Source organism: Aptenodytes patagonicus, chromosome 5 (genome assembly GCF_965638725.1).
Source record: "Aptenodytes patagonicus chromosome 5, bAptPat1.pri.cur, whole genome shotgun sequence".
NCBI lineage: Eukaryota > Metazoa > Chordata > Aves > Sphenisciformes > Spheniscidae > Aptenodytes > Aptenodytes patagonicus.
The window spans coordinates 68,941,662-68,957,291 of record NC_134953.1 but is presented as its reverse complement, the minus strand read 5'-3'; the positions used below and the strand labels follow the sequence as shown (position 1 = coordinate 68,957,291).

The following is a 15,630-nucleotide window of genomic DNA, read 5'->3' as shown; positions in this document are numbered from 1 at the left end:
TGGTATAAGAATGACTGGGTTTAAAGGAGCTGTGAGTAAATCTTTCCCAAACATGAAAAGAGGAGGGTGTCCAGCCCTCCCTTTTGTTTCAGTACATGTGACTCCCAAGGGGTGCAGGTGGAACGGGGCAGTCTGCGGTGCTGCCATGTCCCGGCGAATGGACTGAGAGAGGAGGGGGCAATGGGTTCTGAACAAGGCAGGGCACTGGTGTCATGGGAGGTGCATTGGGAGGTGAAACTGCGGCTCGGGGGTAGCCATAAAACACCTACTGTGTGTGGTCACCATGCCAGGACCAGAGCAAGGGCGTGGGCAAGGCAGAATCATGAAAAATAAGCAGCTCTCGAGACAAGGCAGTACAGGTTAAAGGTAGAGATAAATTAGCACCAGTGGAGACTGGAAACCGACTGTTACCAGTGAAGTAGCACTTCTTGCTGCTGCTGGGGTTTCTGTGCAGGTTTTCGGGGAGACGTGCTGCTGACTTGCAGAAATACAGAGGATGTTACAGAACTGAGAAACCTCCTGCTTTACAACTCTCTGTTTTTCTTGAATGCATTCCACATTGGCTTCACTCTCTCTGATTTAATCTTCCTGTATTTTAAGATATTGCAATATACTTGATAAGACTAATGTGCTCTGAAGCTGAGGCATTCCCCGATTGTAATTGATTACAGATGGGGAGCTTACCCTCCTCCTGGGTTGGTCTCTGAAACATTTTCTTAGTCTTAAAATATTCTACTTGGCTTCTCTTGAAGGGACAGAGGATGTTTTGTGCTTCCTTGTGGAGTCGTCAAGAAAAAAAGGACGGGTGGTTTGGGGCTGCTGCATTTGCATAACCCTGAAAGGTGGCTTTAACTGATGATAAATTTTGATCTAATAACTGTGACCAAACGATCACACATCAGACCCACTGCCACCTCTCTGGGATGGACAGCCATAACAGTGCATCTGCTTGCAGAGCGACTCTCCTCCTGCTGTTTCTCTCTCCACTGAAAAGAGCAAACATTTACTAATCATAGAGAAACCCGAAGCAAAGGAAATCCCAGCCTGCTCCCCAAACAGCAAGAAGGGCTCTGGAGCCTCCTGGGACGTTCCTGGTGGAGCTCCCAGGAGTTCGTTACTCCAGCTGTGGGCTCAGACAAGCAGCCCATTTGTTTGCACAAGTGGAAACAAACGGTCAGACTCAATGATCTTAAGGGTCTTTCTCAACCTAAATGATTCTATGATTCTAAGCTGTACCAGCCACCTGCTTGATGCGAGCGGCAGAGGGGGGAGAGGGCAGAGCCAGTCTGCCAGGTTGCAGGAGCAGTGGTGGTAGTGATGTGTAGGGACAAGAAGGTGGAGGTGGCAGTGAATGCTCCGAGCTGCTCTGTTGCTGTCTGGAGGTGCAGATTCATGAGAGAAGAGCTGGAGTTTTCTGCTTGTGATGCTGAGGTGTAGCTTCAGGACTCAGGGCAGGAGCTTTGTGAATGTGGATAATCCGGCATACAGGAGTAGGAAATGAGGCAGTAGTGGCTCGGTGTGACGGGAAGAGAGGGTCAAAGCAGTCAGAAGGGACAGTGAGCATCTTGCCAGCACAGCCAAAGTGCATCCAGCATCTGAGGGCAGGAGGCTTCTTTGCAGTAGTAGCAGGAATAAACCACCAGTGTTGCAGCTGCTTAATGTAATCCTTCTCCAGGTGTGGATTCTGCTCACAATGCTCTGCTTCAAATGTCAAAATGAGCACTCTGACAGCACAGCCCTGTCTGTGAGAACGCAGGTGGCCGAAGCATTGCCTCTTTCTTACCATCCTGCTGCAGCTCAGGATGCTGAGTCAGCTGAAAGATTTCCAGGACAACTTTCCTATGAGCTTGGTTACACAGAGCACCTCAGCTTACCCAGTGAGGGGTGGCAAAAGAGAACTTCCCCTTACAACAGCCATGACATGGTCCTGGCCCCAAAGCAAACTGAGCCTGCCAAGGCCTGGCTTTTCGTGAGACCCTGCAGCCGGCTCACAGAGCCCGCCTGCCTCTGTCTGGGAGTTTTGAGAAATCTGCTCCAGCTCTTCTCCCCACTGCAGCCGCTGGGGCTGGAATGCAGCTTCCTTTGCCTGATTAGCTCTGTCTGTCAGTGGGGTGAGTCCCTCTCCTGTAATCAGTAACTGGAGCTGGTGTTGAAGACATGCCTCATCCCTCCTGCCCGCGTTGCTGTCAGGCGCGGGGGGAGCAGCACCACACCGAGCGAGCGCTCTGCTAGTGCTCTTTGGGGTGGACGAAAGCCCGTCCTCACTGGGGAATCCTCTTCCTCTGTGGTCTTACATTCAACCACAAAACACTTGAGAGTGCTGCCGCGGACACCACTAAGATTCATGGATCGAATGGGAGGCTGAATTCCCTTACATGTGGCTTTCTGCTTGGAAAGAGGAGTTTGTGGCAGTGCCCAGGATATAGAACAGCCTGGAATGCTGAACAGCCAGAAGTTTATAGGTCTTGCCAGAAGCCTTGCAGTCAGTGCAGGAGTCAGACCTAGCTGTAATGTGAGAGACTGCAATTGTATCGCCCAAAATTTTATTATCCACCTTCTGTACTTAAAATCATGCTCGACTTGTACCTTTCACGAAGCAGATTTCCCCTTGCCATCAGATAAGGCACGTGGATGTGGCCTGTGATGAGGTTTTAGGTGGTTTGAGTTTGCCTAGAAGTGGCTGCTTCCCCAGTTACCGTCCATACCAAGGGATGCAAGCAGGTTGTACTGGGTGAAACCAGTTGTTTTCTCATACTGTTTGATGAGGCTGAAAGATGTGAAGGAGGGATCAGCTTGTGCTGTGATGTGTCAGGCACATCAGGCTCCCTGGTGCTCCAGATAGGCTTTGAACAACAAGCCCAGCCAGATGTAAGTGAATGCATCGAGACCTGGTGTTCCCAGCATGGCCTCTGTGCCAGCAGACAGCTGCTCACTGCCTGTTGGCAGGAGCACACACGCACACTTGGCTGCCTCTGCCGGTGCTGTGCGTTCCTAGCAAGGGGCTGTGTTGTCAGAAGAGACGCTGTTGCATGGCAGGGGCCAAGCCCAGGACCCCCCACTGACATGCCACATGTGGGACTGTTTCCAGCACATTGGGGGATCCTGGCTTTGTGGCTCCAAGTGACAGGCACACGCAGCCCTGCTCTCCCAGCTCCCTCTGCTCTGCACCACCATTGCTCCCACTGCTGCTTTCTGAAATTCATGCTTTTTTCCTTTTACGAGCCAGCTTTCTTCCCAGTGCCAGTTTTCAATTTCTGCTTTTATGCTAGCAGAAGCCAAGCACTGAGTTGTTTCTGGGCAGCATCTTTTCAGTTTAGAGACAAGGTCTTCTGCGTTTTCAGAGTCCCAAAGAGCACCAGCACGGTTTACCACGTGTGGCCCTGTTGTTCCTGGTGCTTGGTGCACCCTTTGCAGCATTCACGTAAAAGTGTCACTGGAAGCAGAGGAAGTCAAAGACTTCTAACACAGGTTACAAGATAAGACCTGCCTGAACTTTCCTTAGCAGCTTGAACTGTCATCATTCCTGTGCACTGAGGGGATGGAAGTGGCTTGTAAACTCACAGTAGCAGCAAGAGAGGTATTTCCAAAATGTGCTGGAGATCTAGAGAGGGACTTTCAGTCCCTTGGACCTCTTGGCAGAAGGCTCCACACCATGACCGGGGCTGTCTGTCCCACACAGTCAGCAGTCGTGGCTGAGAGCTGCTTGCTCTGGACAGGACAGGACATCCACAGATGACAGGAGAGCCACATGCACATTGTGTGTGATGGATGCAATCAGTGCTTTGCAGGCAGGTGCACACGGTTTTGCAGTGGGTAAACTGGGTTTAGATACCTATGACAAAGTACCCTCAGAGGGCTCGTTGGGCTGGTGCTTTGTTCGTTGAGATCATTTCAGGGAGGCTCCGGTAGAGTGATTTTATCATGGTCCAGTTCATCTTTAGAGCTGAGATTACCTGCTGGCCAGAGCACTGTGCTGGAGACCTGGATTCATTTACTGGGATTCTTGTCCTGTTGGGAGATTTTGGGGAAAGTTGCTTTTCCCTGCTCTGCCTTGGTCTCCCCAGGGGACAAACCACTTACTGCTTTCATTAAGTGCTTTAATAGTACCAGCACAGGGGGGTGATGGCAGATGCCTTGATAGCGGCTAAAGCCTGCTGCAGGGAACACATCTGGGTGGGCTGACACCAGCTATAGCAATGATTGCTCTGACAGGCCTGGCTGGGAGATGTGGCCATTTCACCCTTCGCATTGTATTAGCGTAAACTTTAGCGTGTGATTTCCTCTTGATAGGGCTAGTGGAGGCAAGAGCCGGCCTTGATGGGGCTGGTCTTGGGGCTTTTCAGCTGCATGCACCCCCATGCATTCCCCAGAGACCTCCCTTGGCAGGGAGCTGTATGTGGGTACGACATGTTTTGCCACCATGTTCTCTGCCAGCTCTGCTCCCCGGCACACATCACCATTAATGATGTGCTGTTGCACTCTTGTGTGCTGTGGCTTGGGAGGGCACTGCAACCAGCTACATCTGCCCAAGGTACCTGGGTTGCCCAGATCTCCCCATGCCAAAAAAACTTCACCCGGCCCATGGGGAGACCTCCTACCTCAGGTACACGGGTCTGACCCTGGGGGCTGTATCGGCTTTGGATAAGAGATGGCCCGTGGTCTGCAAGGGCTTTTCTGGTCTGCAGCAGGGTCTGTCTCCTTGGCAGAAGCCACTGCCCTGCCCCAACTGGAGTCTCCCGCAACGTGGGGAATGGGAGCATGCTTGGCCATGGTAGCTGCTGACCTCCTGTCTTTCCCATTTCCTTCCAGTCCTGGACGCACAATATCCAGCGGGAGAAGGAGTTCCTGCGGAAGCTGGTGAAAGCCCGAGTCATCACTGACCTAACCAGTGGGATTTGAGTGGCTGCAGCCACTGCCTCCAAGGGAGGAGACAAAGAAGCACGCTGCAGCTCCAGGAGCAGGCACTGGCAGCCCCCCCGCAAGAATCCCACCTCACTGAAGACACACAGAGATGCCCAGGTGCTCTGGGAAGACCCTCTCACATTGCCAGTCTGCATGAGGGTTGCATCTGCTGCCTCCAGGCCTAGAGCTGGCAGGAGGTGGGCAAGGGACTGAGTGGGCCGTTTTTGAACTCTGCATCGCAGACGGATCTTCTGTGTCCTGAATTAAACAGGAAAGACTCAGGAGAGAGAAGAAAGGTTTGTGAATAAAACGATTTGTGCCAAATGGGAGGTGACGCTGCCCTGAGGCAGCAATGCCTGAATGTACAAAGTATTATTTTTTAAAAGAAACTCTGCTGGAATCATACTAGAAATACCAAGGTGCGAGGCAAAGTCTGCTTGTGCACAGCCCTGCGAAAAGCCTGGCCTCTCCATGCTCCATCTGTGTTGTCACCGGCCTCAGACCTTTCCCCAGGAAAACAAATCCGTCCAAAACTTCGGTGTCGTTGGTGCTGCTATAATTCGAACGGAGAATAATGGCTTTCCCTCCTTCTCCACTTGGAGCTTCTGGATGGAGATGAGCATGGGTTTGTTTTTCTACACTTTTCCTTGCTTCCCGCATAGAGGCAGCAGCAGCAGCCACTTACTTGGCTGCGTTTTCCATAGCCGTTTGCCCTGCTCTGCCTCTGCCCTGACCCCAAGGTGGAGCGGGGAGCCGATGGCTTTCTCTGCCTGCAGCAGATCCTCCCCACCTTCCTGCCTGTCACGGCGCTGAGGACCTTGTCTCATTGTGCTCAAGGCTTTCAGGCCTCTTGGTTTGTGCCTGCTGTGCAGGGCCGCTGTGGAGTCCGTGCAGATTGGTGTCACCGTTTCTGGACAGCATCTCGTTTTATTTTTGTGTGGGAGAGTAATTTATTCTTTGGAAGGAGGTCAGATCTTGCGCGGAGATCTGAAGCTTTACAGTTTGAGAGCAGGCTGCCGAAGATGTTTGTTTTACGTTCCAGACTCGATCATGTTTCCTATTTAAGTGACGTGTGACCTCGGTGATGATGGAGCCTGCTGGCATGGGTGGGGGCCTGCTGGGAACCCTCACCCTCTGCTCGGCCCCTGCTCACTTCATTTCCAAGCTCCTCCCGTGCTGCTCTAGCACTGCTGCTCCTCCCGCTCTCAGGAGCACGTTCCTTCCTTTGCCGTCTTGATCCCGAGATGCAGTATTTGCACATTTGATTTGTATACGTATTTCAGAGGAGCTGGAATAAACTGAGCAACGTGGCCGAGTGCAAGGACAGCGGGGTGGTGTCATCCACCTGGAGAGCGTGGGCAGAAGGGGGATTGCCAGGGAATGGTTACAGGTGGAAATCAGCTCCCACGCTCTCCTAGCCTGGAGCAGACTGGACTGCGCCCATGGGCACTGTCCCGAGCCGAGTCCCTGTGTGTCGAGGCACCAACGTGCAGCCAGCCAGTGCTGGGGTCAGTGGAGGGGGGATCCCGGAGGGATGCTGGCTGGGCTCATGGTCTTGGCACTACATCTGACGTAGCCCAAGGATTGCAGACTGCCTTGCTCTGAGCTGAAGGGAGAACATGGCCCTGACATGGACAAGGGATGCTCAGAGCAGGGCTCGCATGGTTCCCCTGGGTCACCTCTGCTCCTGCTGACTTGCAGGGGGCTGTGGCTCTGGGGCTGAGACCCCCAGAGGGGACGTGCAGGAAGGTCAGGCAGTGACCCAGGTGTGGGGCAGAGGAGCAAACAGAATGGTTTGAGACCAGGCTGCAGGCAGAGGCAGCTCTCAGGACATGGTGCTGGGTGCTGCCCACAAACGGGCATGGGAGGTGCACCTCAGGAGCCTCTCCTGCATGGTGTGCACGTAGCCAAGGAGCTTGCTCAGGGGCAAGTCCTGTCCAGCTTCTGGTCCTGGCTGCTGCTTGCCTTGCAGTCTGGGAGCAGCTCAAAGATCCTGCCTTTTCCAGGCTGCAGAAGACAGATGCTGGGAGGCTCTCCCTTCCCTTTCCCCTTCCCATGTCCCTTCCCTTGTCCCTCTGGCCTCCCAGCCAGGCAGTCCCTGCTCCCCCCGGTACATGCCTCCCACCAGGATGCTCTGTGAGGTTTCCAGCATGGAGAGCTGGGGTTTCCAGCAGGTCTTTGAGCATAAGCTGTGGCAGATACTCCTTTGAATATTCTCTCCCAATTTGTTTTTCCGGCTCAAGGAGCCCAAGGGACTGGATTTCCATGGCTCTTGCCAGACGACACTCCCTTTGCGGTTCCTGAGTCAGCCTGGACCTGGGACCATCGTCCCAAGAGTCCCTGCCACGGTGGCAGTGGGGGTGCCTGGGGGGGACCTGGCCGAGGTTGTGGCTGGGGAAGAGTGGGCACCTGCCCTCTGCCTTAGAGCTTGAACTGGGTCTTTAACCAGCTGCTGTGGGAGCCCTGGGGCAGTGACAGGGTGATGGGCTGCATCCGTATGCTACAGTGAGCTGAGATGCCAGAGAGCAGGTGGCTGCACCCAGGAGGAGGAGGAGGGAGGTGAAGAGTCTTCCATGTCCGTGCTGGGCTTCTCTCCACCCCCCGGGGGAAGCACCCCCATGGAGGCTTGTGATGGCATTAATTTGATTTAGTCCGTTTCATTGAGCACTACAAAGCTACAGGGCACCTTTATCTTCCAGCTCACTGGCTCCAGGTCCAAGGAGAGAGCATGACCCCTGCTCTGCTTTCCCCGGCATCCTAGCTCCCCACCACGGCCAGGGACAGGTCCTGATGGGAAGCTATCCCTGCAGACCAGGGAGGTGACTCCAAGCCCTTCCCTTGACCTTCATGAGGGTCTCCAGGCAGAAGTGCCCAGGCTGAATAGATGAGTGCATGGCCCAGGGTGACTGTGGTGTGTCAGGACCACCTGCAAGTAGAAGGAAAGAGAGGGTGGGGGGTTGTTTGGGGGCCAAAGGCTCCCCTCTAACTCACTGTCCCATTTGACATTGGTGGGGCAAGCACACCCACGGAGCAGCCCTACGGCCGGGTGATAGGGGTGTGCACCCCAGCCCCGGAAGCAGTGTGCAGCGCTGGGTTTCACTCCTGGATGCTGTTCCTTTGGCTGCCTCCCCACGTGCACCTGCAGCCACCTCCCGCCCTCTGAAACGCTGCAGTCCTGCCAGCTCGGAGCGGTGCACACGGGTCAGAGCAGGGTCAGTGGGACAGATGTGAGTCTTGGCCTCTCCCTCACAGTGACTCACCTTTTCAGCTTGGAAGGGAGAGCCCAGGGGAATTCTCCACAGCCTAAATATAGAGCGGAGTTGCCTGGCACCTCTGACGCACTGCGGTGCAGAAAGGCCACTCGGGTGGCAGGGAACCTGCCTAGAGAGAGGCCGGGGAAGTGCAGGGAGGTCGGGGAGCCAGCTCCTGCAGCAGGGTTTTGCTCCAGCTGGTGCAGAGAGCAGGTCTGGGGAGCTGCAGGCCAGCCAGCATGTGCTGCTCTGGGGGAGAGGGGCTGCCAGAGAGCTGCTGCTGCGCTGACCACACCATAAGCACAGGCTGCATTTGTGGCGTACAGCCCTCCCCAGTGCCCGCCACCCTGGCGTCGCGCTCCCTCCACCAGCTCACACCGTTAGGGCTGGCCATGCTGTGGCCTCAAGCTCACACGTGCCAAACAGAGGCACTGCAGCCAGGGAGCATGAGGCAGCAGCGGGATGCTCTGCGGCCCAGCATCCATCAGCCCAGCATCTCTGGACTTCCAGCATCTCCTTTTCCTGGGAGGGAGCAGCAAGGAGGCCCTGCCCTGCCATCCTGCTTTACCCCTCAGTGCGGGCACTGCTGGGAGAGGGGGAAGGTGTCAGGACAGGGCTATCTGTCTGTGTCAAACAGGGGCAGGCAGGCTGCGTATGGGCAGCACCAGGGGACAGTCAAGGGCTTTCAGACTGCCTGGCAAGGAGGCAGCTGCCATGCTGAGCTCCACTGGCACCAGCACGGCGCGTGCCATCGGCCCAAGTGTGCATCACACGCAGTATTAGAGACATGTCCTTCGGTGCAGGCGACCCGGGCCACTACCCAGCCCCTCCAGGCACCAGCTCCTTGCACAGCCTGCACAGGACTCCCTCCAAAGGCCAGTGCGCTCGCCGGTACTGTACCAAGCTGAGATGCAAGAACTCAATGAGTTTTTAAAATTAGTTTTAGTTTATGCGATTTTTTTTTAATTTCCCCTCTAGGCAGGGAGGGCAAGAGTCTTGCAGACTCCTCCAAGCCGGCTTATGTCACATCAATTCAGTCATATCACAGAAGCAATAAAGCTATCAAACAAGCTTGGCTGGCCTCTTTCTTCTGCTGCCTTTGGCCTTTTTTAGGGGAGGCAGAGGGATTCCCCTGCTCAGGCTGTCCCCAGCCTGGTTTCACTGCTGACTCCTCCAGCACAGTAACCCAGAGGCAGCTGCCAGGAGCTGCAGCTGGCCGATGCCACTGGCCTGGCGCTGGGGACAGGAGAGGGCTGCGTTCCTCCTTGCTGGTGACCTGAGGGTGGGAGAGGGGCTTGCAGGGTGGGTGCATGTCATGTCGTGGAGCAGAGGGGTGGGGGCTTGTCCTGCCCAGGACAGGCTGCCTGCGACTCTGCCTGCTCTCTCAGGGGCTCCCTGCCAGCTCCGACACCTGCCAGGTCCCAGCGGGAAGAGCATAACCCCTGCGGCGAACCCCAGCAACGCCACGGGGCTTCCGGAGCCACGGGATGAGTCAGGGACAGTCCCATCGCCTGGGGAAATGGGGTGGCTGTTTCCAGGTGGGTGACCGGTCTGACAGACCTGCCAGATCCTAAATGCAAGGAGTGGCTTCCTGCCAGCACCGATGGGACACCACAGAGGCAACTGCCCAACCCTCCCTGGTGTGTGGCTGCAAGTTCCAGATCCCTCCCAGAAAGGAGATGCTGGAGCTGCTCAATCCCTCCTTCCTGCCCTCCTCTCTTCCCGGCCCTTAAAGAGCAGGGCCACTGCTGCCATTGGGCTGGGCCAGCCCCAGGGGTGGCCCGTGCCCCGTCCTGGCCTTGGGAGGGCTGTGGAGGGGGAGAGTGCAGAGCCTGGGACCCGGGCACATGGGGACAGCCCATGGGAGGTTCAGGTCAACAGAGACAAGGACACTTGTTCTGGAGCAGGTGTCCCCGAAGGAGCCACATCACTGCTGAGATGGGGACGATGCAACTGGTCAGTCTGTGTGCATCACAGCTCTCTCCCACATGTATTTTGTCACACCCAGCCATGGCATCGCATAGGCACGGCAGCAGCCATGGCGTGCTCAGTCTTGCCATCTGGCTGGACCGCATCACCCCCATCCCACCTCACAAGGGTGGCACCTTCAGGGACAGATGTCACAGCGGGCCCTGGCCCCACAGGGCTCATTCCAGACCAGACAAGGGACACAGGGACACCCCAGCCCTGGGGTGCAAGAGCACAGGCTGATGCAGACGGTGCCTTGGGAGGCACCAAGCCAGCCGCTACCAGCAGCAGCCAGGGAGCAGGTCACCCATCTGTTTGGAGACCCGTGGAGCCGGGGACCCTGCCCTGCACCCCAGCACCCTGTGGGGCCCGGCCCACGCTCAGCACTCCCCAGGGCAGAGCCGATACTCGTGGGAAGCCAAGGGGAGAAAGCAATGCCCAGATTCAGGCACAGCATTGGGATGTGCCGCCTCCTGTCACCACGCTCTCGGTGGGACAGGGAGGAGGTGCCGCTGGCAGGACATCAGCAGAACTGACGGCAGCAGTGGGGTCACGTCTCCCAGGACAAGGGCCAGGGGCAGAGGAGGGAGCTAGGGCCCCCAGGTGTCTGGGGTAGCGGCCACACCTGGAAGAGGACAGAGGCCAGGCTTTCCACAGCCACCCCTTTCACAGGACCGGGGACACCGTGGTGTGTCCATACCACCTGTATGGGGTCCCCTGGATATCCCCATGCCATGCCCACCACCTGCATCACACCCACAGCAGCTCCCAGCTGTGCCCTGGGGACATGAGGACCAGCCCAACCCAGAGGGAAAGTGGGAGGGGATGGGGTACCCCCTGGGGTGAGCCAGCACCTGGGGCTGTCTCCAAGCCCCAAGGGCTGTCCGTGCAGGAAGCAGCCCGCCCCTCTGTTGGCAGCCCCTCCTGGGCAGCTCCCACTGCATGAGCAGGGCTGTGACCAGTCCCAGCCCCATGGGGACAGACAGGCAACCTGGAACAGGACATGCCACTCACACAGAAACTTTCCAAGCAGGCAGCCCCATTAGTCTGCAGCCCTGCAAAGCAGAGGATCCTGTTCCCCATCCCCCATCCCCTGCCCCCAGCTCATTCCCCACCCCAGGGATGCTCCTGGGCCAAGGCATCCAGGGTATCATCTCTGCCAGCTATCATGAGGGCATCATGGATGGGAGCAGCCTCAGGCCACAGCCGTGGGGCAGTGCAGCCCCATGGCAGAGCCCACCCCCCCACGCCATCCCACTAGCAGGCGTGAAGCCACCCACGGCCACAGGCTTGGCCAAGCTGCATGTGCTGGGAGCAGGGGGGAACCAGGGCCACGTGATGCCACGCCAGGGCAGGGGCAGCAGCTGCGGGCTGCGAGCCACCTCCACCGTCCCTGCTAGCAGTGACGGGGACAGCTTAGCCGGTGCCCCCTGTGTCAGCACATTCCCCAGCAGGTGATGCCGCAGGAGGGACGCGGGAGTTGTCATCCCCATGCTGGATAATCCGACGAGATGAGACAAGACGAGGCGGCTGGCTCCACCGGTGGCTCGCACATGCTGGCCGGCCCTCCCTGCCACAGCACCATGGGGTCCGGGCTGCCGTGCGGCAGGGAAGCAGTTAATGCCACACGGGGGCCCAGGTGCCGGGGCAGACCCCACAGGCGACCCGGGGCCAACGTGCAGCCGCGGCACAGCCGGCGATCGAGCCGCTGGCCCCGCTCCAGCCAGGGAGTTATATAAGCCCGGGGAGGTTGCGCCGAGGCGGTTGAGTGCTGCCGGGGCAGATGACACGGCAGGCAGCATCCCGGGGTGCGCAGCCCGCCCGGACGCCTCCGGACCCCGCCGCAGGCAGGGCCCGGGGGCCCGGTGGGCTATGACGGTTGGCTCCGGGGGGCTTGCCCCGTCTGGACTGTGCCCCGGCGGCCGGCTCCGGCCGGGGGAGCACGTGTGAAGCGGGGCCGAGCGGAGGCGGCCCTGGGATTTGGCACGTTTGCAAGGAGCACTCGAGAGCCCCGGGATGGACGTGGAGGGCCCTGGGCGGTGACGTAAGGACTCGCACGGGCTCGGCTCGGCTCGCCAGCCGGCCCCCATGTCCCCGGGGCCTGCGACGGCCCCGGCGGAGGGAGGCAGGGAGGCGGCAGAGGTAAGGAGCCCGGCGCCGGGTGGCCCCGCCGGAGTGGACCTGGCCGCGGGGCGCCCGTGGGCCGTGGCCGCGGGGCGCGGGCGGGCTGGGAGGCAGGGCAGGGAGGCCGGACTCCTCCTCCGGCGAGGCCGGACGTGAGCGCCAGGCACACCGGTGGCCCGCGGTGGCTCGGGGTGCGTGGGACGCCGGCCAGCCCCGCCGCGGCCCAGGCGCTGCCAGGATGCCCCCCGCCCTGCCCCCCCAACCCATCCCCGCCGGGTCCCCACGGGCCCGGGTGGCCCGCTTGTGTGCAAGGGGTCCCCGTGGGGCTCTGCCCCCCGACGCCGGGCGTGGGGTCCCCATGGGGCTCCGCTCCCGGAGCGCTCCGGGAAGGGCTGAACTCGTCCCCGGGAGTGTCCGTGTGTCCGTCCTGCCAGCGCTGGGACCGGGCTGTCGGGGAAGAGAGCCCCGTTCAGGGGGCGTCCGTCCGTCCGGGCAGCGTGTCTGTCTGCCCGTCCGCCGGCCCGGGGATCGGCCGGCAGGCAGGTGGTGGTGGCGGGGGTCGGGTGCCGCCGGGGGGCCCGGTGCCGTTCCCGGCGGGGTGCGAGTCTCCGCGGGAGCTCGGCGGCTATGCGGGTTCCGGCGCGGAGCCGGTGCTGATGCGGGTCGGGCTGCGGCTCCTGCTGCTGGCGGGATCCCGGTGCCGTCCTGGTCCCGCGGCGGTCCCGGCGCCGGTGCGGGTCGGAGTCCCGGTGCCGCTGCGGTGCGGGGTCCCGGTGCGGATCGGGGTGCCGGTGTCGGTCGGGATCCTGGTGCCGGTGCGGGTCGGGGTCCCGGTGCCGGTGCCCGCCCCGCCGGTCAGGTGACGACGGCTGGAATTTGACACCGCCGGCGGCGGCGGGAGCGGGATGGAGCCGCCGCTGCCCCGCACTGCGCGCCCGCCCGCCGCCGGCGGCACCGGCACCGCACCCCGAGGCGCAGCGGGACCGGGACCCGCACCCCGAGGCACAGCGGGAGCTGCACCGGCAGCGGCACCGGGAGCGGCACCGGGAGCAGCGGCGGGAGCCGTTGCCGGTGCCCGGCGGGGCAGCGCCGGCCCCCGCCCGCGCCCCGCCCCGGCGCGGCGGCGGCGGGAGGCGGGGGGCGGCGGGGAGCGGAGGCGATGCGGGGCGGCGGCGGCCTGGGGGATGGTCCCCGCCGCGGGCACGGTGAGTGCGGGCCGGGGCGGCGGGCGGCAGCGTCCGCCCCAGCCTGCCGGCGGCGCCGGGCCTCGGCGGCGGCTCGTACCGGGGCTGCGGGGGAAACGGGGGGGGGCCGCTTCGCCGCCCGCCCCCCCGGCAATACCCGCGGGGCGGCGAGGGGTCTCGGGCCGCCCCCGGGCAGGTCCCCGCCGGGCGGCTCCCGGGGTGCCGAGCCCGGCCCGGCGGCGGGAAGCGCTCGGGGCCGCGGCGGGGACGGGGTTCCCTGCCCGGGCGGGGAGAGGCGGGACCCCGCTGCGGTTGCCGGGGGGCACGGGGATGGGCTCACCCGCCTCTTACCTGGGCTCCCGACCCGGCCCTTTGGGCACGTCGGGCAGGTCTGTGCCCCGGCTGCCCGGGCGGTGGGCGGGGGAGAGCCCCGGGGCGGGGGTGCCCGGGCCGGCACTGCCCGGCGCCCCTCGCCTCTGCTTTCCCCGGGCTGGGGTCGAGTTTGGTCTCGCCCGTGTGCCCCACGTGTCCGACTCCAGCCTCCCACGGCTTTGCGGGGCCGGTGCCAGCTCCGCGTCACACGTGGGGTTGATTTCTGATCCCCCGTCGCTCCTCCTGCCGGGAGCAGCGCGGTGGGATGCCGGGCCTCCGCCGGCTCCACCGGTGCCCGTGGGGTCTCCGGGCATCCCTCCGCGCTGCCAGGCAGGAGGACCCGCGGCTGCAGGGCTGGCACGGCGAGCAGCGGCGAGCGAGGTCCCACCATAGCCCTTTTCCAAAAGCGGCCGCTCCACGTGCTGAGACCCTCACCCCGGGGCCGAGGCACCCGCTGGCCCCGCGTGGATGCGCTTTGAGAGCGTCTCCCGCCTCCCCCGGGGGCCTGGTGCAGCCCACGGGGCACCCGCTCGCCAGCGCCCTGTGCGCTGCGCGGGCAGCGGGGATCTCGCCGGGGCTCTCGCCGGGTCGGTGTGGGGTGACCCGCACAGGGATTACCCCAGCACGCTGCTGCTCAGCCCCCGGGCGGGGGACACGTGGCGGGGGGGTCAGGCAGGTCCTCACATGGGTGGTCCTGATCCTGACCCTGGAAAGGGCTCCTGTGCCTGTTAATGGCCCAGCTGGGCTCTTGCAGCCGTGGCAGGGACAGACCCCAGCCAGGTCCTCCCCCCATGCGGGAGCTGGGGGTCTGCCGTAGGGGGGGTGCAGGTCTGGCACACCCGTGGGGTGCCCAGGAGCTTGGCTCAGCCCTGCCCGCGTTGGGGGAAAGCAGGGGCCGAGCGGGGGTGCGGGGCCAGCATGGGCTGCGGTCCTGCGCGCTCGGGGAGCTGCCCCCGGGGACGGGGCTCCGTGTCTGCGGAGACACTGGCGGGGCACGTCGGTAGCCCCGGCTCCGGGGCTCCCGGGGGCGAAGGGAGGCTGCCCTCGCCCGGCGCCCCGCCGGCAGTGCTCCCGCCGCAGAGCCCGGGGCCGTGCTGCCGCCGGACGGGAGAAGCCTGAACTGCACCGGCTGCTCCCTCCCGTCCCATCCCATCCTATCTCGTTCCGTCCCGTCCCGCCGGGATGCTGGGGCCGAGGGGCCGCGGGAGCGGGGACCGGGGGGGGGCCCGTCCCCTCCCAGCGGGGCGCGGGGACCCTCGCCTGGCCCCTCCGGGGGTGCCGGCCTGGGAAAACCATGACCTGGCGGCAGCGGCTGGCGCGGGGCCACGGGCCGCCACGGGAGCGACGTGCTGCGTGGGCTGTGCTTGGCCAGGCTGCGGCGGCTGGCGGGGCCGGGGGGCCCGGTGCCAGCCCTGCCTGCACCGGGGACGCATCCTGCCTGGTGCACGGCCCCCGGAGGAAGCATGTGGGCTTGGCAGTGCCCATCACAGCCCCTTGCCATGGTGTGGCCAGTGCAGGGTGGCATCAGATGCGGCAATCGGGACTTGGGGACCATCCCCTGAGACGCTGGCGGGACTGGGGGAACTGATTTTGCCTCCTTGTCCCAGCGGTGCCCAGCTGTGTCTCTTCATTTTTTTGGCCGGGAGCACTCTCCTCAGCATGTCCCGTCCCAGCTTTGCTACAGAAGCACCTGGGACATGCCGGGGCAAAGCCATGGAGGGGATGGGGAAATTCCCCGCTGCAGGATGCCACCAAGCTCCAAGGGGACAGTCCTGTCCTGAGAGACAGGGGATGCAGCAGACAGGCCAAGGAGGGTTCAGGCCCCCTTG

General features: G+C 61.9%; 1 protein-coding gene across 8 annotated transcripts in view; it reads left to right on the top strand.

Moving 5' to 3' along the window:
• ST3GAL3 (ST3 beta-galactoside alpha-2,3-sialyltransferase 3) overlaps positions 1-9,224 on the top strand; it is a 194,364-nt gene extending 185,140 nt beyond the window's left edge. For all 8 annotated transcript variants that reach the window (XM_076340374.1, XM_076340373.1, XM_076340375.1 and 5 more), the window contains one exon: positions 4,810-9,224. In XM_076340374.1, the coding sequence (XP_076196489.1) occupies positions 4,810-4,899 (90 nt within the window). In that variant the 3' untranslated portion in view covers positions 4,900-9,224. The remainder of the gene's footprint in view (positions 1-4,809) is intronic.
• Positions 9,225-15,630: the final 6,406 nt, after the last annotated feature.